This window comes from Agelaius phoeniceus, chromosome 1 (assembly GCF_051311805.1).
Source record: "Agelaius phoeniceus isolate bAgePho1 chromosome 1, bAgePho1.hap1, whole genome shotgun sequence".
NCBI classification, from domain to species: domain Eukaryota; kingdom Metazoa; phylum Chordata; class Aves; order Passeriformes; family Icteridae; genus Agelaius; species Agelaius phoeniceus.
This window is the reverse complement of record NC_135265.1, coordinates 156,215,674-156,242,913: the sequence shown is the minus strand read 5'-3', so window position 1 is coordinate 156,242,913 and position 27,240 is coordinate 156,215,674. Positions and strand designations below refer to the sequence as shown.

The 27,240-nt window shown below is 52.1% G+C and overlaps 2 protein-coding genes across 26 annotated transcripts in view; one reads left to right on the top strand and one right to left on the bottom strand.

The window, feature by feature from the left end:
- Positions 1–7,299, bottom strand: part of SCRIB (scribble planar cell polarity protein) — a 143,763-nt gene extending 136,464 nt beyond the window's left edge. For 20 of the 24 annotated variants that reach the window (XM_077190182.1, XM_077190219.1, XM_077190249.1 and 17 more), the window contains exon 1: positions 6,854–7,298. In XM_077190182.1, coding sequence (XP_077046297.1) covers positions 6,854–7,015 — 162 coding nt within the window. In that variant the 5' untranslated portion in view covers positions 7,016–7,298. Of the gene's footprint in view, positions 1–6,853 lie in introns of all 24 variants that reach the window. The other 4 variants (XM_077190247.1, XM_077190208.1, XM_077190296.1 and 1 more) reach the window with 2 other exon arrangements.
- A 426-nt stretch (positions 7,300–7,725) lies between these two features.
- On the top strand, positions 7,726–10,609 carry CCDC166 (coiled-coil domain containing 166). Of its 2 annotated transcripts, none has more exons than XM_054634291.2 (3): positions 7,726–8,346; positions 8,613–8,850; positions 9,599–10,609. In XM_054634291.2, exon 3 carries the CDS (start codon positions 9,620–9,622, stop codon positions 10,460–10,462), a length of 843 nt encoding a protein of 280 aa, XP_054490266.2. In that variant the 5' UTR covers positions 7,726–8,346; positions 8,613–8,850; positions 9,599–9,619; the 3' UTR covers positions 10,463–10,609. The 2 variants fall into 2 exon arrangements, with proteins under 2 accessions (XP_054490266.2, XP_054490255.2); XM_054634280.2 differs by having other exon boundaries at positions 8,587–8,850.
- Positions 10,610–27,240: the final 16,631 nt, after the last annotated feature.

The following is a 27,240-nucleotide window of genomic DNA, read 5'->3' as shown; positions in this document are numbered from 1 at the left end:
ACACAGTGATTTAGCCAGCTGTACCTCCAGAACTCTCACCACCAAACTGCTCTGCACCCTGCTCCTGCAGAGATCCTGCAGCCACCACTCTCTGCAAGATGGGCACAGCAGAAATCAGCACAGAGCCAGTGTTTTCCACCTCTGGAATTCAGACACCCTCGTGGAAAGCACAAGCAGCTTATCAAGGGGAATTTATCATTTTCCATTAAATCGTGTGGTATCGCCCTGTCAGCAAATCCCTGCAATGGGGCAGCAGATGCTCCCACACAGATTTAATCCATCCCTCCAAACTGCCCAAGCACAGCCACCCTGAGGGGAAATTTAGGCTCAAAACAGGCAAAGTTTCCACAAGGGACAGGTGAAAAAGAAGCAAGAGCAGCCAGAAGAGGACCTGACACTGCAGGATGGAGAGAGGGAGAGGCGAGGAAGGCACAGCAGTGTCACTCAGAAATCCAGGAGAAGGGCAGAGCATCCCATGGGATCTGGAGCACAGCACCAGCATAAAGGGCACTGGAAATCCTGCAGAGGAAAACGGTGCCACAGAAAGAGCAGGAGATGCCATGTTTCTGAAGCAGGTGAAATAAGGACACAGAAAAGCCAGTCTGAAACACCCAGCTGGTGCTGGGTAAGAAACCCTCAGAAGAGGAACCATTAAACTCAGATAAACCATATAAACTCAGGGATTTTCAAGAGACCTTCCCAAAAGCCACCCCTCCAATCCTTTCACCTCCAAAATCACCTCCACAGGGAATTCTTTCCCTAAAAGCCCTGCCTGAGCCCCTCAAACACAACCTTGCTGCCCAGGGCTGTGCCTGCTCTCTTATTCCCACTTTTCTGACAGATCTTCCCATCCCTGTGTCCTTCAGACCCTCTCCCAGGGAATGGGCACGTGCAGCCCCTCCTGTGAAACAAGCACACTGCCCTTTCTCCACCTCATGACAAGCACAAACCCTCCTCCTCCTCCTCCTCCCAGTGTCTCCTTCCCAAAAAGGCCTTGTTTCCATCAAGGGCTCCTCACCTGGAAATCATCCCCCTGCCCCAGCCAGAGAGCCTTCCCAGCACCATCCTTCAGGGACAGCGTGTGCCTAACCCAGCGCTCCCACCTTCCCTCCTCCTGGTGGAAGGGCAGCTTATTTTCAATTTTCATCACTGTATTCACCTCATACCACACAGATTCCTACTCCTGCCTTAGGTGTCTGTCCCTGCCAACAGGAATATCCTCAAAAAACGCCCTTCCTGCAGTGACCTGTGTGCCTGGGACCAAAGGCACCTTGGCACAGCTCAGGGAACCTTCAGGACACACACTGGGTCACACCTAAGGTGGGTCAAACCTGCTTCCTTGTTCCTGCAGATCTCCTCCTCCTCCTCCTCACGTGCCTCTGGAGCAGCCACAGGGAACCTGGAGGGGCTGGGAAGGGAGGGACAGAGGGGACTCTGCTCTCTCTGCCCAGCATGTCTCCATCCTCTGGCATGCCCACACTCCCTGGCTGCTCTCAGGAGCAGCAGCATTTGGGGCTGCTCTCCCTTCAGGTGCACCTGATGCTCACCTGTGAGGGCACTGAGCTCTGGCTGGGGATGGGAGGACACCCAGCATGGCCACAGAAAGCCCTGGGCAGCTCCAGACAGGGGCTGGGAAGGAAGAGTGTGAGTACAGCCAAGCCAAACTCCCTCCAGGCCTCTCTCAGGAGGGAGTGCAAACACACAGTGGTGTCTCTGCAGACCCTCAGTTTTGGTTGTTTTCTCCTTCCTGAACTGCTCCAGCTCTCTCCTGAGCTCGTGCTAACCCACAGCACTGTTATGCCATATGCCAAGTGGTTCTGCAGCTCAGTTAAACTACATTTTGCATGAAGAATGATGTCATTAGCTCTGAACTGAGCCCTCTTTGCTTGCACTCAGTGCTCTCCTGCAAGCAGCAGCAGCGGCTCCCTGTCCCCTCCTCTGGGCCATCATTCACCCTCCAGGCCCCTGCCATGGAATGGGGAATGGTTTGGGGAATGGCTCCACCTTTCACCACCTTTCCCAGACAGATGCAGACACCCTGAAAGCCTTCACCTCCATTATGCAAAGCTGTTGTACACTGGGTCTGGTCACACCCCTTGCTCTCCCCATCCTCTTTACTCCATCTCCTGAGACCAGGGGACCAGCATCTCACTGCTCTGTTCCATTTGTTCCTCTCATAACTCTTTGCCAGGAGGTTCCAGAACGGGAACTGACAGCCCAGAGAGGAGCCCGTGAGCCCAGCACAGCCCAGAGAGGAACCCGTGAGCCCAGGATAACCCAGAGAGGGGCCTGTGAGCCCAGCACAGCCCAGAGAGGAGCCCGTGAGCCCAGCACAGGCCAGAGAGGGGCCCGTGAGCCCAGGATAACCCAGAGAGGGGCCCGTGAGCCCAGCACAGGCCAGAGAGGGGCCCGTGAGCCCAGCACAGGCCAGAGAGGGGCCTGTGAGCCCAGCACAGGCCAGAGAGGAGCCCGTGAGCCCAGCACAGCCCAGAGAGGGGCCCGTGAGCCCAGCACAGCCCAGAGAGGAGCCCGTGAGCCCAGCACAGCCCAGAGAGGGGCCCGTGAGCCCAGCACAGCCCAGAGAGGGGCCCGTGAGCCCAGCATAGCCCAGAGAGGGGCCCGTGAGCCCAGGATAACCCAGAGAGGGGCCCGTGAGCCCAGGATAACCCAGAGAGGGGCCCGTGAGCCCAGGATAACCCAGAGAGGAGCCCGTGAGCCCAGCACAGGCCAGAGAGGAGCCCGTGAGCCCAGCACAGCCCAGAGAGGAGCCCGTGAGCCCAGGATAACCCAGAGAGGGGCCTGTGAGCCCAGGATAACCCAGAGAGGGGCCCGTGAGCCCAGCACAGGCCAGAGAGGGGCCCGTGAGCCCAGCACAGGCCAGAGAGGGGCCCGTGAGCCCAGGATAACCCAGAGAGGGGCCCGTGAGCCCAGCACAGGCCAGAGAGGGGCCCGTGAGCCCAGCACAGCCCAGAGAGGGGCCCGTGAGCCCAGCACAGCCCAGAGAGGGGCCCGTGAGCCCAGGATAACCCAGAGAGGGGCCCATGAGCCCAGCACAGGCCAGAGAGGAGCCCGTGAGCCCAGCACAGCCCAGAGAGGGGCCCGTGAGCCCAGCACAGCCCAGAGAGGGGCCCGTGAGCCCAGCACAGCCCAGAGAGGAGCCCGTGAGCCCAGGATAACCCAGAGAGGGGCCCGTGAGCCCAGGATAACCCAGAGAGGAGCCTGTGAGCCCAGCACAGGCCAGAGAGGAGCCCGTGAGCCCAGCACAGGCCAGAGAGGAGCCCGTGAGCCCAGCACAGCCCAGAGAGGGGCCCGTGAGCCCAGCACAGCCCAGAGAGGAGCCCGTGAGCCCAGCACAGCCCAGAGAGGAGCCCGTGAGCCCAGCACAGCCCAGAGAGGGGCCCGTGAGCCCAGCACAGGCCAGAGAGGAGCCCGTGAGCCCAGCACAGCCCAGAGAGGGGCCCGTGAGCCCAGCACAGCCCAGAGAGGAGCCCGTGAGCCCAGCACAGCCCAGAGAGGAGCCCGTGAGCCCAGCACAGGCCAGAGAGGAGCCCGTGAGCCCAGCACAGCCCAGAGAGGGGCCCGTGAGCCCAGCACAGCCCAGAGAGGAACCCGTGAACCCAGGATAACCCAGAGAGGGGCCCGTGAGCCCAGGATAACCCAGAGAGGGGCCCGAGAGCCCAGCACAGCCCAGAGAGGGGCCCGTGAGCCCAGGATAACCCAGAGAGGAGCCCGTGAGCCCAGCACAGGCCAGAGAGGGGCCCGTGAGCCCAGAATAACCCAGAGAGGGGCCCGTGAGCCCAGCACAGGCCAGAGAGGGGCCCGTGAGCCCAGCACAGGCCAGAGAGGAGCCCGTGAGCCCAGGATAACCCAGAGAGGGGCCTGTGAACCCAGGATAACCCAGAGAGGGGCCCGTGAGCCCAGCACAGGCCAGAGAGGAACCCGTGAACCCAGGATAACCCAGAGAAGGGCCCGTGAGCCCAGCACAGGCCAGAGACGGGCCCATGAGCCCAGCACAGCCCAGAGAGGGGCCCGTGAGCCCAGGATAACCCAGAGAGGGGCCCGTGAGCCCAGGATAACCCAGAGAGGAGCCCGTGAGCCCAGGATAACCCAGAGAGGGGCCCGTGAGCCCAGCACAGCCCAGAGAGGGGCCCGTGAGCCCAGCACAGCCCAGAGAGGGGCCTGTGAGCCCAGGATAGCCCAGAGAGGGGCCCGTGAGCCCAGGATAACCCAGAGAGGGGCCCGTGAGCCCAGGATAACCCAGAGAGGGGCCCGTGAGCCCAGCACAGCCCAGAGAGGGGCCCGTGAGCCCAGGATAACCCAGAGAGGGGCCCGTGAGCCCAGCACAGGCCAGAGAGGGGCCTGTGAGCCCAGGATAACCCAGAGAGGGGCCTGTGAGCCCAGCACAGGCCAGAGATGGGCCCGTGAGCCCAGCACAGGCCATGGAAGCAGCTCTGATGCTCCAGGCTGAACAGATGCCACAGCTCTGTGACACAGAAGCTCTTTGGGTGGCTCAGGAGGGCACTGAGGGCACGCACACAGCACCTGCCATCACAGGCAGCATTGCACCCACACAATTATAGACTAAGCAAAAACCCAGTGTAAAATCTGCATTTAGAATCCTAAAGATGCTCTTCCAAGCTCACAAACCCCAGTCTGTCCCAGTTCCAGGGGTCCAGTGCAGCACAAGGCCAGGCTGTGGCTGCTCAGCAGGGTACACAGAGCTGAGAGCACAGGGCCCAGAAGGTTCTGCTCCGTGGGTGTGTCACAATCACCTCCTCTGCAGACAGACTCACAGCCATGCCCAGCCCCAGCCTGCCCACAACACACACATTTTCCAGCAGCCTGGGAAATCTTTCTGCCTAGAGTACAGCAAGATGCTGAGCTACCTGAGAGAAGAGCTCAGAGGCTCTCACTGGTGTCTCCACACCTGAACAGCCTCACACTGAATGCCACAGGCAGCCCAGCTCACCAGGAAGAGACAAGCAGGAAAGAGAAACTGAACCCAAAAACACCAGAGCAGCAACTGCTGCTTCCACACAAGAGAACCTGCTCAGGTGTGGATGTTTGTATGTGTTAACAAAACTGAACCAAATCACTCTGGCCTGAATCAAAACTGAGTTTCTGCTTAGTAAGGGTTTATTTTATCTACACTTGATGGCAAAATCCGTAACATGTCAGTACTCAACAAAAACATTGAAAGCTAATGACCCACCTCTCAATTTTTTTAATAAACACACAACTCAGTCAGCATTCCCTGAAGAGCATCTCTCCAAACACAGGGCAGCCAAACACCTCCTCTCTCTGGCACAGGCAGAACTTCAATAACTTTTAAAAATCACACAGTTTCCAAAGGGGATACACAATGAAACTTCCTCTAGAGTATCCCACAGCCCAGTTACTGTCTCCAAGCCTTTTCCTTCCCCAGAGGCAGGCTCAAATTCCCACCTGCAGCATCCCAGGAAGAAAGGGAACACCATGGTTGGATGGTGCTCCAGGACCAACCACGAGAGCTCCCCCGTCCCAGCACCCTGCCCTGCAAAAGCAAACCCTGGGGAGGCAGGAGATGCTGGGCCAAGCTGGCAGCAGGGCAGATCTCCATCCTGAGCCCTGCAGGGCTCATGGTGGCATGGAGCAGCTTATCCTGGTGCTCCTGTGGGCAGAGCTCTGTGCTGGACAGAACAGAAGCTGCAAGTGCAGGCTGCAGCCCCAGATCATGGACTGGGCTGGGATGCAAGGGATCTCAAACACCACTCGGTCCTACTCCCCTTCCATGAGGGAAGTGTGTATGGACAGGTATCCCTGGCCACGGACAGGGCCACTTCCACTGTCTCAGGCTGCTCCAAGCCCGGTCCCACCTGGCCTTGGACCCTGCCAGGAACAGGGCAGGCACAGCTGCTCTGGGCAGCCTGTGCCAGGGCCTCACCATCCTTCAGGAAATAATTTTTTCCCAATAACGCCTTTAACCCTGCCCTCTGGCAGTGGGAAGCCATTCCCCCCATTCCCCCTTGTCCCAAGTGCCCCTCCATCTCTCCTGGAGCCCCTTTGGGTGCTGCAAGGGGCTCTGAGCTCTCCCCAGAGCTTCTCTTCTTGAGGCCAAACACCCCCAGCCTGTCAGCATGGCAGAGATGCTCCAGCATCATAGTTATGATCATAACTACAAAGCAGTTCTATCACTTTTCATTAACTTACCTGACACTTTTTGCAGCTTACTGCCTAGACCAGAGTTTTTTAATTCATGCTATGCTTGGCTTGGCAGTGGCTGTGACTGTCACAGGGCTGATGACCCGGGTAAAGGATCTCCCGGGCGGGCAGGGGACCCCTTTATCCCGCTGACCCAGGTAAAGGATCTCCCGGGAATGCAGGGGACCCCTTTATCCCGGTGACCCGGGTACAGCATCTCCCGGGTGGGCAGGGCACCCCTTTATCCCGGTGACCCGGGTACAGGATCTCCCGGGCGGGCAGGGGACCCCTTTATCCCGCTGACCCGGGTAAAGGATCTCCCGGGAATGCAGGGGACCCCTTTATCCCGGTGACCCGGGTAAAGGATCTCCCGGGCGGGCAGGGGACCCCTTTATCCCACTGACCCGGGTACAGCATCCCCCGGGCGGGCAGGGGGACCCCTTTATCCCGATGACCAGGGTACAGGGGACCTCTTTATCCCGCTGGGCGTCAGCCGCGATGCCGCTCCCGGCCGAGGGGCTCCTCCCCGGCCCGGGATGGCCGCACGGAGCCCCGGGCCCCCCGAAGCGCTCGGTGCCGGCCGCGGAGCACGGGAGGGCTCGGCCGGGCCGGGCGGGGCGGCGCAGGCCGGGATAGCGCTCGGGAGCGGCGGGGCCGGCGCGGCGGGGCTCACCTTGGGCAGCTCGCGGAGCTGGTTGGCGTCCAGCAGCAGCTCCTCCAGCGAGCGGCTGTAGCGGTAGATCTCCTCGGGCACGGCCTGCAGCGAGCAGTGCCGCCGGTCCAGCGCCTCCACGTGCCGGTTGCAGCGCCAGAGCGGCGGCATGCAGCGCAGCATCGCGCCGGGCCGCGCCGCCACAGCACGGGCCGGGCCGGCCGGCAGCACCCGGGCCGCGCCGCCACGGGAGCACGGGCCGGGCCTGCGGCAGCGCCCGGATGTGCGGGGGCCGCGCCGCGCCGGGCCGGGCCGGGCCGGGCTGCTCCCGCTGCGGCTGCGGCAGCGCCCCCGCCCCGCTCCGCTCCGCTCGGCTCCGCCGCCCTGGCCTGCCGCCGCTCCCGGCCGCTCCCGGGCCGCGCCGCCCTCCGCGGGTGCGCCTGGGAAACGGAGTCCGGGAAACGGGAAATGGAGTGCTGGGAAAGGGAATGCTGGGAAATGGAGTCCGGGAAACGGGAAATGGGAAATGGAGTCCGGGAAACGGGAAATGGAGTGCTGGAAAAGGGAATGCTGGGAAATGGAGTCCGGGAAACGGGAAATGGGAAATGGAGTCCGGGAAACGGGAAATGGAGTGCTGGGAAAGGGAATGCTGGGAAATGGAGTCCGGGAAACGGGAAATTGAGTCCGGGAAACGGGAAATGGAGTGCTGGGAAAGGGAATGCTGGGAAATGGAGTCCGGGAAACGGGAAATGGAGTGCTGGGAAACGGAATGCTGGGAAATGGAGTCCGGGAAACGGGAAATGGGAAATGGAGTCCGGGAAACGGGAAAGGGAGTGCTGGGAAACGGAATGCTGGGAAATAAAGCCTGAGAAATGGGAAATAGAGTCCTGAGCAATGGAATGCTGGGAAATGGAGTCCTGCGAAACGGAATGCTGGGAAATGGAGTCCTGGGAAACGGGAAACGGAGAGTCCTGGGAAATGGGAAACAGAGTCCTGAGAAATGGAGTCCTGGGAAATGGAATCCTGGGAAATGTAGTCCCGGGAAACGGGAACTAGAGCCCTGGGAAACGGAGTCGGCTCCGCCCCGCGGCACCGGCGGCGCTGGTGCTGGGAGGGACCCGGCTCTGGGCACACCAGCTCTGGCTGTGAAAAATTTGTATTTTATGATTGGCTTTTTGCAAATATTAAAATGAATATTATATGTGTTATGTTAGAAAGTTGTGCCGTGTTAATTTTCTTAAGTAGTGTGTTAAATATAGTTTTAGGTTATAACAAAATGTTAAAATAGAAACTATGCTATGTAAGATACTTTTTCAAAGAGAGAACTTGCAGCAAGATAGCAGGCACAGGACAGTTAAATCTTTCAGAAAAAAGGAATTTATTGCTCCCTTATCAGAAGAAATTAACTTCCCGCCTCGGTCAGCCCCGAAGACACCATCAGGATTCAGAGGAAGAAGCTGACACTGCCCAGCCAGAATCCTGTGTTTGAATGGAATTTATGCATCATGGATGAGGTGCATGAATATGCAACAGGCTGTTGCTTTTAAGGGTTAATCCTCTGTTAACGTGGGTCCTTTTTCGGGCTTATTTTGCCCAGAAAGAAGTACCCGGACTGTCCGTAACTCTTTATTTTTATTGTCTTGTATTGTCCTAATACAAATTATTGGATTAGGAATTGTCCAGATTAATATTACTCTTAATTGTATTGCTATTTTTATAACCATTTTATTACTATTAAACTCTTCAAATTTTAGAAACAAGTGACTGGTGTTTTTCACAGAGGAGGAGAGTGTGAGGAAGAGGAAGGAGCCCTGGCACACCCGGGCAGGCGAGGAGGAAGTCAGTGCCCCTTTCCCCCTCTGTCCTGCTGCATCTCCCAGACCCCACAGTGGAACCTGGCTGGGTGGGATCCCCCTGCAGGGCCCCCCTGTGACCTCAGCTCATCTCCATGGACACGGCTCAAACACACAGAGCCAGCCAAGAGCCGTGGGACCCGGGAAAACCTGGCTGCAGGGAAGGTCAGTGCCCTAAAACACCACATTTTATACCCCAACTTCGTCCTTTTCCCACGGGGACGGGGGAATTCTCTGACCCTCACACATCCCCTGCACCAACCCCCCGAAATTCCCCAAATCCCTGTAGCCTGGGCTGGGATTTTACTGGATTCATTCTGGTTTTCACCCATCTTCTGGAATTTTGTGGTTTTTTCCTTAAGAATTTACATGGGTTGTATTAGGAAATGAGAATCTGTAATTACAAATATTCGCTGAAACCATCAGACTTGTCAGACTCCAGCTCTAAATCCTGAAAATTCCAGCATTCTACACTGGAATAAATAGTTCAGAAATTCAGCCAATCCTGAAATTAATGCTTAAAAAGTGTTTAAAAAACCTGAATCTCAGTAAATGAATGCTGACAAATATTTTTTTAAAAGAGAGTCTCCTGAAATTGGGATGTGAGATACTGGTTTGGGATGCAGCTGCCTCTTCAAACACTGGAATTAGTGAGGGAGGAACAGGGCAGAATTGCACTTTTTCCTCCAAACTGCAGGAATATCCCAACACTATACAGCAAAAAAGGGGAAATCTTTAAAAATGTGCATTTTTGTTTCTCTCTTGAGGCAAATCAGGATGGGAAATGCAAATCCAGGAATGGCACCAAACAGTTTTGGGTCAAACATTTGAGCTGCTGGAGGAACCAGTTGGAAACTCAAGGGCAGGACTGGGGCAAAAACCCTGAGGTGCCATTTTTTCCCCTCTGTTTCAGTTTTTCACCGTCTGATGGAATATGGCATCCAAAACAAAGAAAAGCAAGGATGAAGAGCCACCCCAAGAAAGCAGCGACACGGAGGACCCCGTCCGGGAGAGGAAGCTGTACCTGCAGGAGGAATGCAGGATCCTCTCGCAACACCTGGACACCTACCTGGGCAGGGCGGAGCAGCTCCTGCAGGGCACCAAACACCTGGAGAAGGAAGCCCAGCGCACTGAGGAGCAGAGCCACTCCTACCTGTGCTGCGGGGCGAAGCTCAGCCAGGACCCCCCGGGCATGATCATCACCCTGAGCGACCAGAACCGCCAGGACCTGGTCCAAATCCAGGCGCAGAAGGAGGAGCTGGTGCCGCGCTACGCCGGCAAGGAGCGGGAGGTGCGGAGCGCCCTGGAGGACACGGAGGCCGAGGCCTCGCGCCTGGACACGGAGCTGCGGCAGCTGGAGCCCTACAAGGAGCAGAAGGTGCAGGCGGAGCAGAGGGTGAAGGCGCTGGAGAAGGAGCTGCGGGTGACCAGGATCCGCTGCGCCGAGGAGACCCACGCCGTCAGGAGCAAGTTCCTGCAGGACAAGGCCGAGTGCGAGCAGCAGTTCCACCGCAGGATGCAGCAGCTCACCTGGGGCGCGCAGGAGGTGGCCATGAGGGCTCTGATCCAGCACGTGGAGCAGGTGAAGGCCGAGAACAGGCTCCTGCGCCACGAGCTGATGGGCCTCCTGCAGCACTGCCAGCTCCTCAGGGACACCAGGATCAAGCTGCAGGACCAGCAGGAGCAGCTGCTCCGGGAGAACCGCTGCCTCCAGCTCACAGCAGCGCGGCGCCACAGGGACAGCCTGACCCGCTCGCCCGTCAGGGCCAGCCACTGACCCCACACCACCCCAAACCACCCCAAACCACCTGGCCCTGACATGCAGGAGCCAGGCAGGGAAGCAACCAAATGCTTCTGGCAGTGGGAGCACTGAGGGCTTGGAGCTCTTGTCACAAGGATCCATCAAATACATTTATGGACCAGATCCATACTGATGTTCTCCTTCTGTCCCAGGGAGGAGGTGGCTGCCCCGGCCCTGGAAGGGCTCAAGGCCAGGCTTGGACGGGGTTTGGAGCAGCCTGGGCTGGTGGGAGGTGTCCCTGCCCATGGCAGTGGGGTGAGATTTTCCAGAATTCCATGAAATTATGGATCTCAGTGCAAATGGCTCCCGTGGGAGCGACCTGTGCCTGCAGCAGAGCAGCTCTTGGGCTCTGCAGGAGGGAGGTCCCAGGGACCCTCCCCGGGAGCTCTGATGCCATTGGGAACAGGTGGGATGGAGCTGGAGCTCTGCTCCAGGCTCTGGCTGAGCTCCAGGTGGGAATTGTTGGATCAATAGAGGCTTCCCTGCTCACTCCCCACACAACTGCTGGGGAAAAGCCTGGGAATCAGCTCATACAAAAAAACCCCAAAACCCTAAAACAACACCAACGGCTGTAAATTGAGGTGATTTCAGCCACTCCTGGGTTTGGCTGCAGGTGAAAGACTCTGGAGCATGGCATCCCCAAATCCCAGCATCCCCAAATCCCAGCATTCCAAAATCCCCGCATCTCAACATCCCAGCATTCCCAAATCTCTGCAACCCCAAATCCCTGCACTCCAAATCCCTGAATCCCAAAATCCCAAAATCCCCAAATCCCAAAATCCAGCTGCTGTAGGCACAGCATCCCAAAACCCAGCATCCCAAAATCCCTGCATCCCCAATCCCAGCATCCCCAAATCCCAGCATCCCAGCATCCCAACATCCCAAAATCCCTGCATCCCAAACCGCAGCTGCTGCAGACACAGCATCCCCACATCCTCATTCCATCCTGCCAGGGGCACAAGCTGGAATCATCAGGCTGGAATATTTCATGTGCTGTGATGGAAAACCCCAGAACTGTGTTTGGCTCGAAATTCCTTCTCTGAAATAACACCTCTGCCAAGAGTTTTTCAGGGAAAACCAGGCCCTGCCAGCTGACAAATCTTCCAGTAACTTAAAATATTTAAATCCCAGTAATTAAAAACATTTAAAAGATACAGACAAGGTGATTCCACAACTCCTGGGGTCACCCCAGCTGTAATTTGTGTAATTTGAATAGAAGTTGTGTAATTTGAATAGAAGCATGCAATATCACGTGGTGGAAAACTTAGAGTTCAAGGTTTAAAGATTTTAAGTTTTCAGACTTAAATTCCCAGAAGAACTAAAGCTCAGCAGCACAGCTAAGGAATCCTTCTCACGCTTGACAAAAAATCTGCATGGATTTTAAAATCTGCAGTAAATAAGGCAAAGTCTAAACATTTTCCTCTCACTATTGTTTGCTCCCACACAGAACTCCCTGCCCTGCTGAGGGCCAGGATCAGCTGCATCCACAGCTCATGGAAATGTCATTTTGGCTCTGCAATAACGCAGGAATTCCCTTATGGCTGAAATTTTTAACCCCCCAATAACAAAAAAAGACAATTTACAAAACCAATTCAATTTTCCAGCATGTGGTGATGTATTCCCAGATGTGAACTGCTGGCACTGCCACAAACAGCTTAGTGGTTTTATATTGCCATTTAACATTTTGTGGCACGTGAGAGGCTTGAGGTCACTTAAAGAACCACCAGCAAAGGCATCAGCATAAGGAGGTTTAAAATAAAAGCAAAAGCACAACAAGGACTGTGGGCAAAGCTCACTCTGCTGCTCACTCAGTGATTAAAGCACACAGAGACAAAAATCTAACACTGGTTGATCTAAAGATAAAATCACCCCAGCCTGACTCACCCCAGATCTAAAGGGTGAATGTGAAAAACGCCAATCACTTGTTTTTAAAATCTGAAAAGTTTGATAATAACAAAATGCTTATAAAAATAGCAAAATAATTAGAGCAATAATAATTTGGACAATTTGGATTAGGACAATATGAGACAATAAAAACAAAGAGTTAGGGACGGTCCAGGTACCTCTTTCTGGGCAAAATAAGCCCGAAAAAGGACCCACGTTAACAGAGGATTAACCCTTAAAAGCAACAGCCTGTTGCATATTCATACACCTCATCCATGATGCATAAATTCCATTCAAACACAGGGTTCTGGCTGGGCAGTGTCAGCTGCTTCCTCTGAATCCTGACTGCTCTTCAGGGCTGAGTGAGGTGGGAAGAACTTCATTTCTCCTGATAATGGGGCAATAAATTCTTTTTCTCTGAAAGATTTTGGTGTCCTGTGGCTGCTATCTCGCTGCGAGTCCTTTCTTTTAAAAAAAGTATCTTACATAGCATCGTTTCTATTTTAACATTTTGTTATAACTTAAAGCTATATTTAACACAGTACTTAAGAGAATTAATACAGCATTACTTTCTAACACAACACATATAATATTCATTTTAATATTTGCGAAAAGCCAACCATAAAATACGCATTTTTCACAGTGAAGGATCCCAGGGGAGCACCCCCGGTGTGTTTGCTGCACGCAGTCACACCCCAAACAGAGAGATGAGGAGCTGGCAGTGATAGTATAGGGATAAAATGTTTCTAAAATCATGGAATATTCAGGGGAGTTAGAAAGGAAGGATAGGCCTGGGAAAATGCTAGGCTGCACCTGTATAATCATTTAATGACTATGATAAATGATATGATTGTTAGATGTGATGATTGTTTGGCAATTGGATGTAATTATTGTTTAATTGTAACAAGAATAATGAGAAATGATGTCGGGGGGGTGGATAGAAATTTTAAAAATCCATACTTGGATGAAATCAATGTATATAATAGAAAAATATAAGTTGCATAATTAATATGTAGTTATATAACGATAAAGATATAAAAATGTGTCCATCCCTGTAAAAAGGCTCCAGGAGGCATTTGTAGGTCACAGGAGAGAGGGTGGACTTTGGCCATGGTCCTTTTCCATCCTGGCTGCAATTTGGGCCTGGAGCTCTCTCTGAAAGCTCCACAGTGAAAATGTTCCACTTGGGTTGTTCTTCAGGCAAGAAAAGTGAGTTTCCAAAGCTGTTTGTTAAAGGACGAGCTCATTATCCATCCAGCAGGAATTCCTAGGAGCAGACAGTATTCCTGATAAGCTTGGAGGAGCTCAGAACAGGTGCTGCTCGTTGGAGTCTGATGGCATTTCTGAGATTATAGAGCAGCCCCAGGCTCGGGGAGAGAGGCAGCACCACCAATTTATTGATGAAAAACCCCTGATGGTTCGCTCAGGAAACTCTTTTTCCTTTCAAATCGGGGGTTTTCCCTCTTTACCCGCTCATCTCCTGGAGTTGCAGTTCAGGAATTGTCCACCGGAGGGCAGCAGCGAGCGCGGGAAATCAGCGTCACTGCGCATGCGCCGCCCCCAGCTGCAGTTCCGGGTGCCAACAGCAGGCGGCAGCACGAGCTGCTGGCGCTGCCGAGCGCCCGCCCCGCCCCATCCCGGCCCCGGGGGCTCTGCAATGGTTTGGGCTGGAGCGACCTTAAAGCCCGTCCGGTGCCAGCCCTGCCATGGGCAGGGACATCTTCCCCTGGGCCAGGCTGCTCCAGGCACCGCCCATCCTGGCCTTGGACACGGCCAGGGATGGGGCAGCCACAGCTTCCCTGGGACAGAAGGAGAACATCGGTATGGATCTGGTCCATAAATGTATTTGATGGGTCCTTGTGACAAGAGCTCCAAACCCTCAGTGCTCCCACTGCCAGAAGGGTTTGGTTGCTTCCTTGCTTGGGTCCTCCAGGTCCCGGACAGGTGGTTTGGGGTCAGTGGCTGGCCCTGACGGGCGAGCAGGACAGGCTGTCCCGTGCTGGTGTGAGCAGCGCTGCCCGCCGGGCGCGCCGGTTCTCCCGTGCTTACCCCCTGCATTTTTGGGATGTTTTCCCTGAACACCGGAGCCTCCTTTGACATGGCCCCAAACAGAGCTGCTCAGTGATTTGTGCAGCTACCCCTGAAAGCCTGGGGCAGCCAAAGACAGAACCAAAGCTGCTGTAGTCACAGCATACCAAAATCTTTGCATCCCTGTATCCTAGCATCCCAAATCCCTGCATCTCAAAATCCTGGCTGGTGTAGGCACAGCATCCCAAAATCCCATCTGTTGTAGACACAGCATCCAAAATCCCAGCATCCCAAAACCCCAGCTGCTGTAGGCACAGCCTCCCCAAACCCTGCATCCCAAAACCCCTGCACCCCATAATCCCAGCTGCTGCAGGCACAACATCGCCAAACCCCAGGTGCTGTAGGCACAGCATCCCCAAATCCCTACATCCCAAAATCCCAGCTGCTGTAGCACAACATCCCCAAAATCCCAATATCCCAAAATCCCAGCTGCTGTAGGCACAGCATCCCCAAATCCCTACATCCCAAAATCCCAGGTGCTGTAGCACAACATCCCCAAATCCCTATATCCCAAAATCCCAGCTGCTGTACCACATCCCCAAATCCCTATATCCCAAAATCCCAGCTGTTTTAGACACAGCGTCCCAGCCTCCCACCATGCCAGCTGAGGACACAGCTGCTGCCTGCGCTCCAGGCTGAGCCGTTCCAGCCCCGGGTGAGTGTCCCAGCTCAGCTCCAGGACATCCCCAGGCCTGGCAGCAACCCCCGGAGGGAGGCCGGGCTCGGAATTCCCGAATTCCCGGCTGCAGTTCCCTGGAGATCATCCTCCTTAGATCTGCATTTCTGGAGTACCAGGATCATTTCCTCCAGCTGGGTCCCAGTCCTGTGGGATTCCTGAGCACAGGCTCAGCTCAGTTCTCTGGATCGGGGCTCCCTCCCAGCACCCCCAGTGCCAGCACAGGAGCCCCCAGGGGTGACTCCCCCTCCCAGCACAGGAGCCCCCAGGGGTGACTCCCCCTCCCCAGGGTCCCCCTTGGCTCCATCCCAACCCCCTGGAGCCCATCCCGGAGGGAAAGGGCCCCTCCTGTCCCCCAGGGAACTGACCCCGGTGTGCCTGAGGGAGCTGGGGCTGGGCAGGGGCACCCACAGCACCTCCTGAGGGCAGCTCTGCTCCCCTGGGTGCCAGCCCTGCTCCCCAGGGTGCCAGCCTAGGCTGAGGAGGTGCCAGTGCAGTGCCAGCCCTATGCCAGCCCAGGCTGAGGAGGTACCAAACTGGGCTGAGGAGGTGCCAAACTGGGCTGAGGAGGTGCCAGCCCTGTGCCAGCCCAGGGTGAGCTGGTGCCAGCCCTGTGCCAGAGCAGTGCCAGCCCTGTGCCAGGCAGGCCAAGGTGGTGCCAGCCCTGTCACACACACACACAGGTGACACCGGTTTTCTCTGCGTTTTTATCTCAACTCCCCAGACACCAGATCCTTGTGCCTGCCCTGGAATGTCCTGGAATGTCCTTTACACACGGCTACAAAAACCCCGGGAGGCAGAGAGGGCAGGGCAGAACCCCAGGAGCTTGGCCAATTCCTTGGAACAGAGCTGGGCCAATTCCCTGGATCCAAGCTTGGCCAATTCCTGGGATCAGAGCTGGGCTGATTCCCTGGATCCAAGCTTGGCCAATTCCCTGGATCTGAGCTCAACCAGGCTCTGGGATCACAGATAAACCAATTCCCAGAGGCCAAGCTCAGCCAAGCCCTGGGAACAGAGTTGGGCCCATTCCCCAGATCAAGGCTCTGGGATCAGAGCTGGGCCTATTCCCAGACCCAGGATCAGAGCTGGGCCTATTCCCAGACCCAGGATCAGAGCTGGGCCTATTCCCAGCTCTGGGATCAGAGCTGGGCCCATCCCCAGACCCAAGCCCATCCCAGCCCCAGGATCAGGTCCAGGCCCATCCCCAGCCCCAGGATCAGGTCCAGGCCCAGTCCCAGCCCCAGGATCAGGTCCAGGCCCAGCCACAGGATCAGGTCCAGGCCGATCCCCAGGCCCAGTCCCAGCCCCAAGGTCAGGTCCAGGCCCAGCCCCAGGCCCATCCCCAGCCCCGGGGTGCAGTTCATGCCGAGAGGTCGCTGTTGTCGAACCTCTCCTGGTCGTAGACCTCGGCCACCACCTTCCTGCCCGCGAACCAGCGCCCGTTGAGCGCCTGGATGGCCTTGTGAGTCTCTGAGGCCATGGAGAACTCCACAAAGATCTTGACGATGATCTCGGCGTCCTCCTCCTCGCCCTGCTTCTCCTGGTAGATGATGACCCTGTTCACAGCCCCGAACTTGCCGCACTCCTCCGTCACCTCTCCCTCCAGGTCGTCGTCGATGTCCTTGGGATCCACCATGTTCCGCAGCACCATCACCGTGGACTGCAGGGAGGGAGGAGAGGAGGGGGTGAGGGCTGGAGACGCGCATGGGGCACAGCCCAGCACCAAAACCCCAAACCCCAAACCCCACTGCAGGCACTGCAGCCATGATATTTTGTGAAAAATCCTTTTGCTAGAATGAGAAGCTGAGAGGCCTCAGAAATGAAATGTAAACAATAATTATCTGCTGCTGTGGAATGCAACAGGTGAATCTGGGATTGGTCTCAGGTGCAGCTCTGATTGGTCTCGTGTGGTTGTTTTTAATTAATGGCCAATCACAGTCCAGCTGTCTCAGAGTCTCTGGCCAGTCACAAGATTTTATTATCATTCCTTTCCTATTCCTTTCAAGCCTTCTGATGAAATCCTTTCTTCTGTTCATTTAGTATAGTTTTAATGTAATATATATCATAAAATAATAAATCAGCCTTCTGAAACATGGAGTCAAGATTCTCATCTCTTCCCTCATCCTGGGACCCCTGTGAACACTGGCACACAGGCACCCTCCAGGGGGCTGCAGGCTCAGCCTCTCAGGGATAATCACAGAGTTCCTATTGCTGCCTGGCAACTCAACAAAGGAGGAATGATGAGGAGGACTTGATCCATTAGAAGGCTAATTAATAATAATTAATAACTTTAATAATTATTAATTAAAATTAATAAAATTAATTTTTAACTTTTAATCAATTATTTGAATTAATTTTAAATTTTATTTTATTTAATCGAAATAATAAAAATTAATAATTACTTTAATAATAATTAATTACTTTATTATACTATGTTACATCCCATGTAAAGTGAATCTGCCAAGCACTCACTCTGCACACAACTGCTCTCTCTGCACTCATCTCCTGACCCTCCCTTGTGACTGTCCAGACAGTCCAGGACACACACACACACCTGGGGCTGACAGGCCAAGGAAACAAAACACCATCACTCTGGGTAAACAATCCCCACACTGCATTCCACTTTGGCACAACAAATGATAAGAATTGTTTTTCCTTTCTCTGACGTTCAGAGAATGTGAAACTCAGAAATATTCTTGGGAAGATTTGTGCCTTGCTTTTCTCTGTGAAGAGAAATGTGGCAGCGAGTTTCCAGGCCTGTGTGCTGCTGGCCCCTGGATCAGAATTCCCCTGGCTGGGAATGCTGTGGGCCATTTCCTGGGACACTCCTGGAAGCACAACGAGCCTTGGGCACCACTCTCATCTTCCCTGTGCTGCTGCCATCCAGGTATGTCACTGGCATATTTTCTGGAAAAATCCCTTGGCCAGGATTTCTCTCCTGGGAAGCTGAGCAGCCTCAGAGAAAACTGTAAACAATAATTTATCTGATTTGCTTCTCCTGTGTTTTGCTGCTTTGGAATGTGTAGGTGATTGCTTCACTGGTTTCATGTGAATTTTTTTTACTTAATGACCAATCATGGTCAAACTGTGTCAAGACTCTGGGGAGAGTCACGAGATTTCATTGGTGTCTTTCCAGTTTTTTGTCTGTATCTTTTCTGTATTCTTTAGTATAGTTTAGTTTAGTATTCTTTAATAACATAATATCATAAAATAATAAATTACCCTTCTAAGAACATGGAGTCAGATTCACCATTTTCCTCGCCTTCGATAGGGGACCCCGAAAACACCACACGGGTATTGTTGGCTTTTCCTCAACAATTCTGTGACAATTCTCTTTGTGTTCCTTTCCTCCCCTCCCATAAAGGATTCCCCAGGTGCCCCCAGCAGGACACACAGGTGGGTGACATGGGTGACACACCTGCACCCAGCCCTTCCATGACTGAGCCCCTCGGGCTCTCAGATCACCTGGCCTGAGCTCCAGGGCCACGTCCAGGTGGCCTCTGGTGCCTTCAAGGACAGGAATTCCACCCCCTCTGGGCAGGCTGCTCTGTGCCCCTGGCCCTGGCACACCTGGGCCATTCCAGGCTCTGCCCCATCCCATTCCAGGCTCCACATGAACACATTTCCTGTGGCTGCTCCTCACAGCCCAAGCCAAGGGCACTTGTAGGCTCAGAATCCCAAACAGCTTGGGATGGAGCATTATATTAAAAAAGACTTGCAAGTTTTGGTTTTGGGGAGTTTTAAATTTTTTAAACCTTAAATGAGACTATTTAGCTCTGCTCAGCTTTTCCCAAGCCAGGCTGTCCCATGGACTGAGGTGGTTGTGGCTGCTGGGACAGGAGCCCCAAGGTGTGTTTCACTTCAGGCACCCTTGGGAAGAGGAGGGAACCCTCATTCCCTGGGAATGCTGTCAGCATTGTCCCTATCAGCAAATGGGGAAGAAATGCCTTAGGTTCCCTGTCAAAGCTCAGGAAATCTGCCAGGAGACTCCAGCAAAGGAACAAACTGGACGTGCCCAGGCAAGATCACCAAGTCCCCTACAACAGCCCCCACAAAAATCCATGAACCCATTGTTCTGTTTAATGTTCTTTTTCTACCCCTCATTCTTGTCCTCCTCCTCACTGCAATTCCCATGAACTTCTGTTTGATCAGCACCTCAGGGGTTCACAGAATCAATTCAGGTGGGAAAAGACCTCCAAGACCACTGAGTCCAACCCAGGCCCACCCTGTCACCCAGACTGGGGGCTCCTCTGGGATTCTGCACAGGACTCACCCTCTATGGGATGTAGTGGGGCAGAGGTGAACTTGGTTCTTGGGACAGACTGGCCTGGCCTGTGCCAGTCCCACCCTTCCAGCCCAAAGGCCACTGGGGTTGGATCCAGTGACACCAGAGCTCAGTCAGAGACTCCTCACCAGGGCCTGCTCTGAGCCCTCCAAGGGACTCGGGGAAGATCAGGGAATGCCAGGATGGTTTGGGATGGAGGGACCAAGAGCCCATCCTGTCCCACCCCTGCCATGGGCAGGGACACCTCCCACCATCCCAGGGGGCTCCAAGCCCTGCCCAGCCTTGGGATGGGGCAGCCACAGCTTCAGGGTGCCCTAAAAACCCTCATTATTGGGATATTATAGGATATGATTATATGGAATACTGGGAAGGATTCCTTCCCAAAATCCCACCTAACCCTGCCCCCTTGGCAATGGGAAACCATTCCCTTGTCCTGGTACTCCAGGCCCAGGTAAATCAATCCTGAAGAGCGAGGCCAGGTGTTCCCTGAGTCCCCCCAGGTGTTCCCTGAGTCCCCTGAGCTCAGAGGAATCTGCAGGTGCCCCTGAGTGCCCCAAGCTCAGAGGTGCTGTAAGAGAGCTCAGAGGTGCTGTGAGAGAGCTCAAAAATGCTGTGGGACAGCTCAGAGTTGCTGTGGGTGCCTCTTAGCTCAGAGGTGCTGTGGGACAGCTCAAAGGTGCTGTGGGAGAGATCAGATGTGCTGTGGGTGAGCTCAGACGTGCTGTGGGTGAGCTCAGACGTGCTGTGGGTGCCTGTAAGCTCAAAGGTGCTGTGGGAGAGATCAGATATGCTGTGGGACAGCTCAGAGGTGCTGTGGGTGCCTGTAAGCTCAAAGGGGCTGTGGGAAAGATCAGATATGCTGTGGGACAGTTCAGAGGTGCTGTGGGAGAGATCAGATGTGCTGTGGGTGAGCTCAAAGGTGCTGTGGGTGCTCCTGAGCTCAGAGATGCTGTGGGTGCCCCTGAGCTCAGAGATGCTGTGCATTCTGATTCCATGCACTTCACCCCACACACCCCCGGCTCCCACCACAGAATCCTGCCCTAAGCAGATCAGGGAGCTGCAAACATTCACCCCCAGTGCTAAAAGGAGCCTGTTCTTCACAGGGATAGAGGCCCTTTCCTCTCCTGGCTGCATCTGGAAAGCCTTGAAGAGAGGAGGATGTTCCCTGAGGGCTGGGAATCATGGAATCATGGAATGGTTTGGGTTGTAGGGACCTTAGAGCCCATGCAGTTCCACACCTTCCACTGGACCAGGTTGCTCCAAATCCCATCCAGCCTGACTTGGACACTTCCAGGGATGGGGTGGATCCACAAATTCTCTGGGCAACCTGTGCCAGGGCCTCCCCACCCTCACAGGGAAGGATTCCTTCCAAAATTCTGCAAAGCCGCTTCTTTTGTGTTTAGGACACACGGCTGAAAGAAATGTCCTTGCAGAAGACCCCAAAAGGCCTCAGCACTGGGGCATCAGCACCACCAGCTCTTGCTGCCCCCAAGGAATTCCACCCCTTCCCAGGACAGTTCCCCTCCTCTTTGCCAGACCCAGGCAATCCCACAAGGGTTTGGCCGGGACGGGACCTTAAAGCTCCTCCAGCTGCACCCCGTGCCACGGGCAGGCAGGGAACCTCCCGGCAGCCCCGTCCCACCTTGTGCTTCATGGTGACCGAGTCCCAGGACATGTCGATGCTCTTGATGGGCCCGAAGGGGGCGAAGGCCTGGCGGATGGTGTCCTCCCCCAGCTCGTAGTATGTGAAAAACACCAATCACTCGTTTTTAAAACTTTAAAAGTAATAAAATGGTTATAAAATGAGTAATACAATTAGAGTAATAATAATTTGGAAAATTTGGATTAGGATAATATGAGACAATAGAGACAAAGAGTTATGGATGTCCGGGTACCTCTTTCTGGGCAAAATAAGCCCGAAAAAGGGCCCACGTTAACAGAGGATTAACCCTTTAAAACAACAGCCTGTTGCATATTCATGCACCTCATCCATGATGCATAAATTCCATTCAAACACAGGATTCTGTCTGGGCAGTGTCAGCTTCTTCCTCTGAATCCTGACACAGCATCCTGCCCAAGCAAGGAGGGAAGAAGTTCGTTTCTCCTGATAATGGAGCAATAAATTCTTTTTCTCTGAAAGATTCAGGTGTCCTGTGGTTGCTATCTCAGTGCGAGTCCTTTCTTTAGAAAAAAAAGTATCTTACACAGCACAGTTTCTATTTTAACATTTTGTTATAACCTAGAACTATATTTAACACAGTACTTAAGAGAATTAATACAGCATTACTTTCTAACACAACACATATAATATTCATTTTAATATTTGCGAAAAGCCAATCATAAAATACGCATTTTTCACAATCCTCACTCTTTTTCTTTGTAAATCATTTGGCTTGAGCAATATTCCTTGTCTACTTGCATCTTCTGGACTATGCTGGCAAAATAAAACAGGGGACTACACAAGGAAGAAATATCAAAACAGTTGTAACACATAAAATGAAAAATCTTAATTTCTTCTAATACATTACCCCACCAACTAGGTTTTAACATTGTTTTCTAATTTTTGTACTGGTACCTGGGTTATTATATGTATTTTTTTTCCTTTCATTTCTTTTGCTTTTTCTAGAATGACTTTTCTGTGGTCATCAACTTTCAACAATCTGATATATTAAACTTTCCACAAACACTCCCTTCTTTAGCCAATAAATAGTCCAAAGCCAACCTATTCTGATACACTACAGGTTTTGTTTGGCTTTGCTGACTTGATAATAACTCTAATGCCTGGGTGGCTTTACTTGCTATCAATTCTATAACTGCTTGGAGTCTTGTAATACGACTCAATAGATAATTTGGGGTCAATACAGAGTTAAATTGCTGTGCTGGTTTTACCTTTTTGTTTACTATTTGTTTTTTTACCGAATCCTGAACTGTATTTAAGATTAAATGTAAAACAAATCCATTTCTCTCCTTTTGGACATTCAATTCCAAATCTATTACCACTTTTTCCTAAGTTTCTTGCAATCCAATAATTTTCTCTGTTTTGTATACAGGTTCTTAATTTGGATGGGTTATAACAGTGGCTGTTGACATAGGTGTGTGTAATTAAAGAGGAACTTTGGTTTCTTTCCACGTGATGCTTTCTGTAGCATTTGTGACACGATCTTGCTGGTATCCCGAAAGGGAAAGGAGAACAAATGAGTGCCAGAAACAGGAATAACAGAGGTCCAGTATGGCTTATACTCCCACCTCCCAGGCCTGTGAGGTTGCAACCCACAGCAGGTGTATTTGATCTTCTTGGTGGAGAAATACAGAGGCCAATCTGGTCTTGCCCTCTATTTCCTTGTCACTTACTCTTAGCTAATTTCCAGGCAAATCATTTTTGACACCATTTAACTGTGGTTTCCCACCGTTCCTCAGGTATCTCTCATTCAACAGGCGCTAATAATTCCCATCTACAAAACAAAATTATTACTTTAACACTTCTTGCAACAAGAGCATAAATTTTGTGAAGTACAATGCTAATTATTCTCACAATTCAAGCATTTACTTATAACTCAGCTAGCATCAAAGTTTACAGCATGGTACTGATGGAAATGGTAATTCCCCTTCTCTCCTGTACAATTCTCAGGCTAAGGTCAGAACACAAAAACAGTCTTGATCCTTCTGTCTGGAGTATTCCTCCCCCAAGGAGATGTTTTATTCAGGCCGTGCTTGAAACCAGTGATATAAGAGTTGTCTTATTTCTTAATTCAGTGTTATTCTTTGTACATTTCTTGGATCATTTGGGTTTTCCTAAATCATTACCACTCAGCCCCCATTGGAAAGTCAGTTTGGTATCACCCGGTTTAAATGCGATAGTCCATTCCTCAGGTTTCTTCACAAGTCCTTTGATTCTGCTGGCATGAATTCACCCTCTTTCTGTGATTCTGATTGTTGCTTCAGTAGTACCTGGAAGGGACTTCTTAATTGCATAGTAATAAAAGAAAGACAATACTGCATTAACTTCTAGCATTTGCTTTTCTTCCAAACTTTCTGGGTTTAGCTAAAAGCTTTCTCCACAGCAGCCTCTTCTTTTTGTACCCAGCTGTGCTAATAGCTGCAGAGGCAAATTCTTCTTTCTGTGAGTTACAGTTAGTTAAATAAGAAAGGCCAGGCTAATTTTAACATGTGATGAATCACATCTATGGCTTTTTACTTTTTGGGCACTATTTAACTGTTTTAGTCTTACAGACCCACTTTTCAGAACAAATGCCTCCTCTTTTTAACAGCAAACAAAACGGAAAAAAACCCCCTTACTTTAAAAAATAAACCACTTTGTGAGGTTTGGAGAGTCAGCAATCTCTGCTTTGATTTTATCTTTTAGTGCTAGCCCCCCTCCCCTCTTTTCACAGCCTTGCTGTCAATGCTGTTCTTCCCCTGGTGCTGCGACTTCGCTGCAGGGCCGGAGCAGGGGAGAACAACCAGGGCCATGGGGACCCTGGGGGCTGCCTTGGGTCCCTTTTGCCCTCTCTGTCTCTTCTTCTCTCTCTTTCTCTTTCCTTCTCTCTCTTCTTCTCTCTCTCTCTTTCCGTCTCTCTCTCTTCTCTCTCTCCTTCTCTCTCTTTCTCTTTCCTTCTCTCTCTTCTTCTCTCTCTCTCTTTCCGTCTCTCTCTCTTCTCTCTCTCTCTTCTCTCTCTTTCTCTTTCCTTCTCTCTCTCTTCTCTCTCTCTCTCTCTCTTTCTCTCTCTTTCTCTTTCCTTCTCTCTCTCTCTCTTTCCTTCTCTCTCTCTCTCTTTCCTTCTCTCTCTCTTCTCTCTCTTTCTCTTTCCTTCTCTCTCTCTTCTTCTCTCTTTCTCTTTCCTTCTCTCTCTCTCTCTAGTCCCACTTACCAGGGCCGACGCTGCCATCCTGGACTCGGGACCCCGGCAGTCTGGGAGCCCCCCCGGCAGTTCCCCCACGGAGCCAGCCCGCTCCTGCCTGGCAAACCCGTGTGTCCCCTGCTGCCAGCACCGCCGCCGGGTCACCTCCATGGATCGGTGCCTGCCGCAGCCTCCGAGACCCTGCCGCCCGTAGGGAGCGGCCAGACACCTCCCAACCTTGACAACCCCAAACCTGGCGTCCCCAGGTGCTCCTGACATTCTTTTCCTTTCTCTAGTCAACTTCCCCTCTTTTCCCTTCAAGGAGAGCCCATTCTGCTAAACCCTTTCTGGACCCCAGTTCAGCTCTTAACAACCGTGTGTTAGGACACTTTCCTGCCTTTCGTGCAAACAAAAACCCCCAAAACATATTCACACTTCTGCTCTCTTCTAGCACCAAGATGTCTTCACATTTCAACATACCACCCCCCTGCTTCAACTTCTCTCTTTCTTCTCTTCTTACTTTCGTTTTCTTTCCTTATCTTTTTCTCTTTTCTTTGATTCAACACACCTCAGATGGTACAAGGTGTACACACAACTAGTTTACTTCCAAAAGTAAGCTTACAACTTTCTTTTACTAGGATTGCAGTAGCTGTTATAGCTTAAATACCTACTGGCTAGCTGTGGCTTACTGGGCCTAACCTCTTTGATATATAAGCTACTAGTTTGTTTTTTTTTCACTCTTCCTCACTCCTGAATCAAAATTTTACGAGCTAATCAATTTTCTCTATTTATGTATAAATGATAAAGGATTTTTCTAACAAGGGTAAGCTTAAAGATGGTACTTAGGCTAGTTTTAACTTCACCTCTTTTAATTTAACAATATCTTCCTTGGTCCATTTTATATAATTTCCCTCTGTCAATTTTTCATACACAAATTTTACTGCCTGTGTGTACCCCTCAATCCATAATCTGTAATATTTCAATAATTTAAGTAGTTTTCTGATCTCCCTCTTTGAAGAGGGAGGGAGAAAGTATAAAATTCCTGCAATTCTCTCATGGTTGAGTTTCCAGCTACCTTTATTTATTAAGTGTCTAAGATATTTTACCTCTGGTTCTACAAATTGCAGTTTCCCTTTTGATACCCTTAATCCTTTTCCCCCCAGAAAATTCAAAAGTTATATAGTAGCTTCTCTAATTTTAACTTTGGTTTCTCCAAAAAAAAAATTAGTTTATTGGACTTCTTTACTGGGAGAATAGGGGTATTATGAGAAGACATATAAAGTTCTAATATCTCATCTCTTATAAGTTTTTTTTATTACCAGCTTCAAATTTTCCCATCCTTCTAAAGATATGAGGTACTGACTTACACATATGGGACGATCTTCTCTCTCAATTGTAACCCTTATGCAGTCAATATTTAATCCTCCCCTATTTCCTTCCCAGCCCAAACTTCCTTGTTGATTTTCTTTTTTTCATTCTCTTGGCCTAATTTTAAATCTTTAGTTGTCATTTTCCCTTCTAGTGGTATAACCTCTATTCTTTTTCTGTAAGCCTTTTCTTAATGAGTTGTTATCTGCTCCAGGCACTAATAAGACATCCTCCATCCGAATTTTAGTTTCTCCTTCAATTACTACATATTTTAATGTCAGGAACTGTGAAACTCTTTCCTTTTGTTCCTGTTACTTTTACAGTGCTTTTGTTTACACTATAACTATTTGGAATATTTCCAATTCTTCTTCTTCTTGGAAACCCACTTTTAAAGTTATCCCAGGCTCTACATGGTATTTGTCCCCCCAAAAAATAGAGCCTATGACCTCCCTATTCCTCCTCCTCTGTGCCCATCTCTTTAGAGATTTTCAGATCTTTTACCTGCTTAGGACAATTTCTTGAGCAGAGGAGAAGGAGATGAAAAGGAGCCCTAGTGCGGTTTTTGACAGGTTCTGTAACAGAGAAGGAGCAGTACCTCCTGAAACTGAAAGTTCGAGGTGAGGTTATGTGTGGTATTGGGGCATTCATTGAAAATGGCTTCTTGCTTATTGTGTAGGACAATAAAGAGGATTTCCCGAGAGAGGCGGAGCCATGCAAATTATTTACACAAGAAGTGATGTTTCTGTATTGGCTAGGAGGCCCATTTCAATGAATATTTATAAATTTGCTGAATAAATTACATGTGGCAAAGTCCCCCTGAGCTGCAGGACCAAGAGACATCTGCAGTGAGTCTGAGCTGATAAGGAATTCTGGCTTTCTGCTACCTCCAGTTCCACCAGGGAGTTCACTCCAGATGATTTCAGTATCAGGGGCTGGGGGGACTCCAGGGGACCTCTGGGGTGCGCAGGGGGGGAAAGGGGGGGGAGATATGACCGTGGGATTGGGATTGGGATTGGGATTGCGGTCCTGTGGGGACACTGGGGGACTCACAGGACTGGGACTGGGGTCATGGCTCCTCGGGGGAAAAGTGAGGGGAGATGGTGGGAGTGGGACTGGGGTCATGGGGGGCCTGGGAGACACTGTGGGGGCATGGGGTGATGCCAGGATTTGTGCTGAGGTTCTGGGGTGACACTGAAGAAATTGGGGACTGTCAGTGGGAGTGGAGTCTGGAGACAGGCCAAGGGGGACAATGGGGGCCTCGGGGAGTGACCCCAGGATTTGGGTTGGGGTCCTGGGGGGACTGATTGGACTTGTAGTCATGGGAGTAGGATTGGGCTTCTGAGGGGCCATGATAGTGTGGGATTGGGGTCCCTGGGGGTCTGGGGGATATTGGGGAGGGATAAGTAACCCCAGGATTTGGGATCAGGGATCCCAGACATGCCCAGGGCTCTGCTGGCCAGGAGTGCCTCCCTTCCCCCTGGGCTGACCCCACTCCCCTCCCCAGTCCCTCACTGATGAACCCTCCCCGTGTCTCCCCTGTGTCCCCTCTGTGTCTCCTCTGTGTCCCCTTTGTGTCCTCCAGAGTCCACACCGGTCCCTGTGGCCTCTCCCTGCC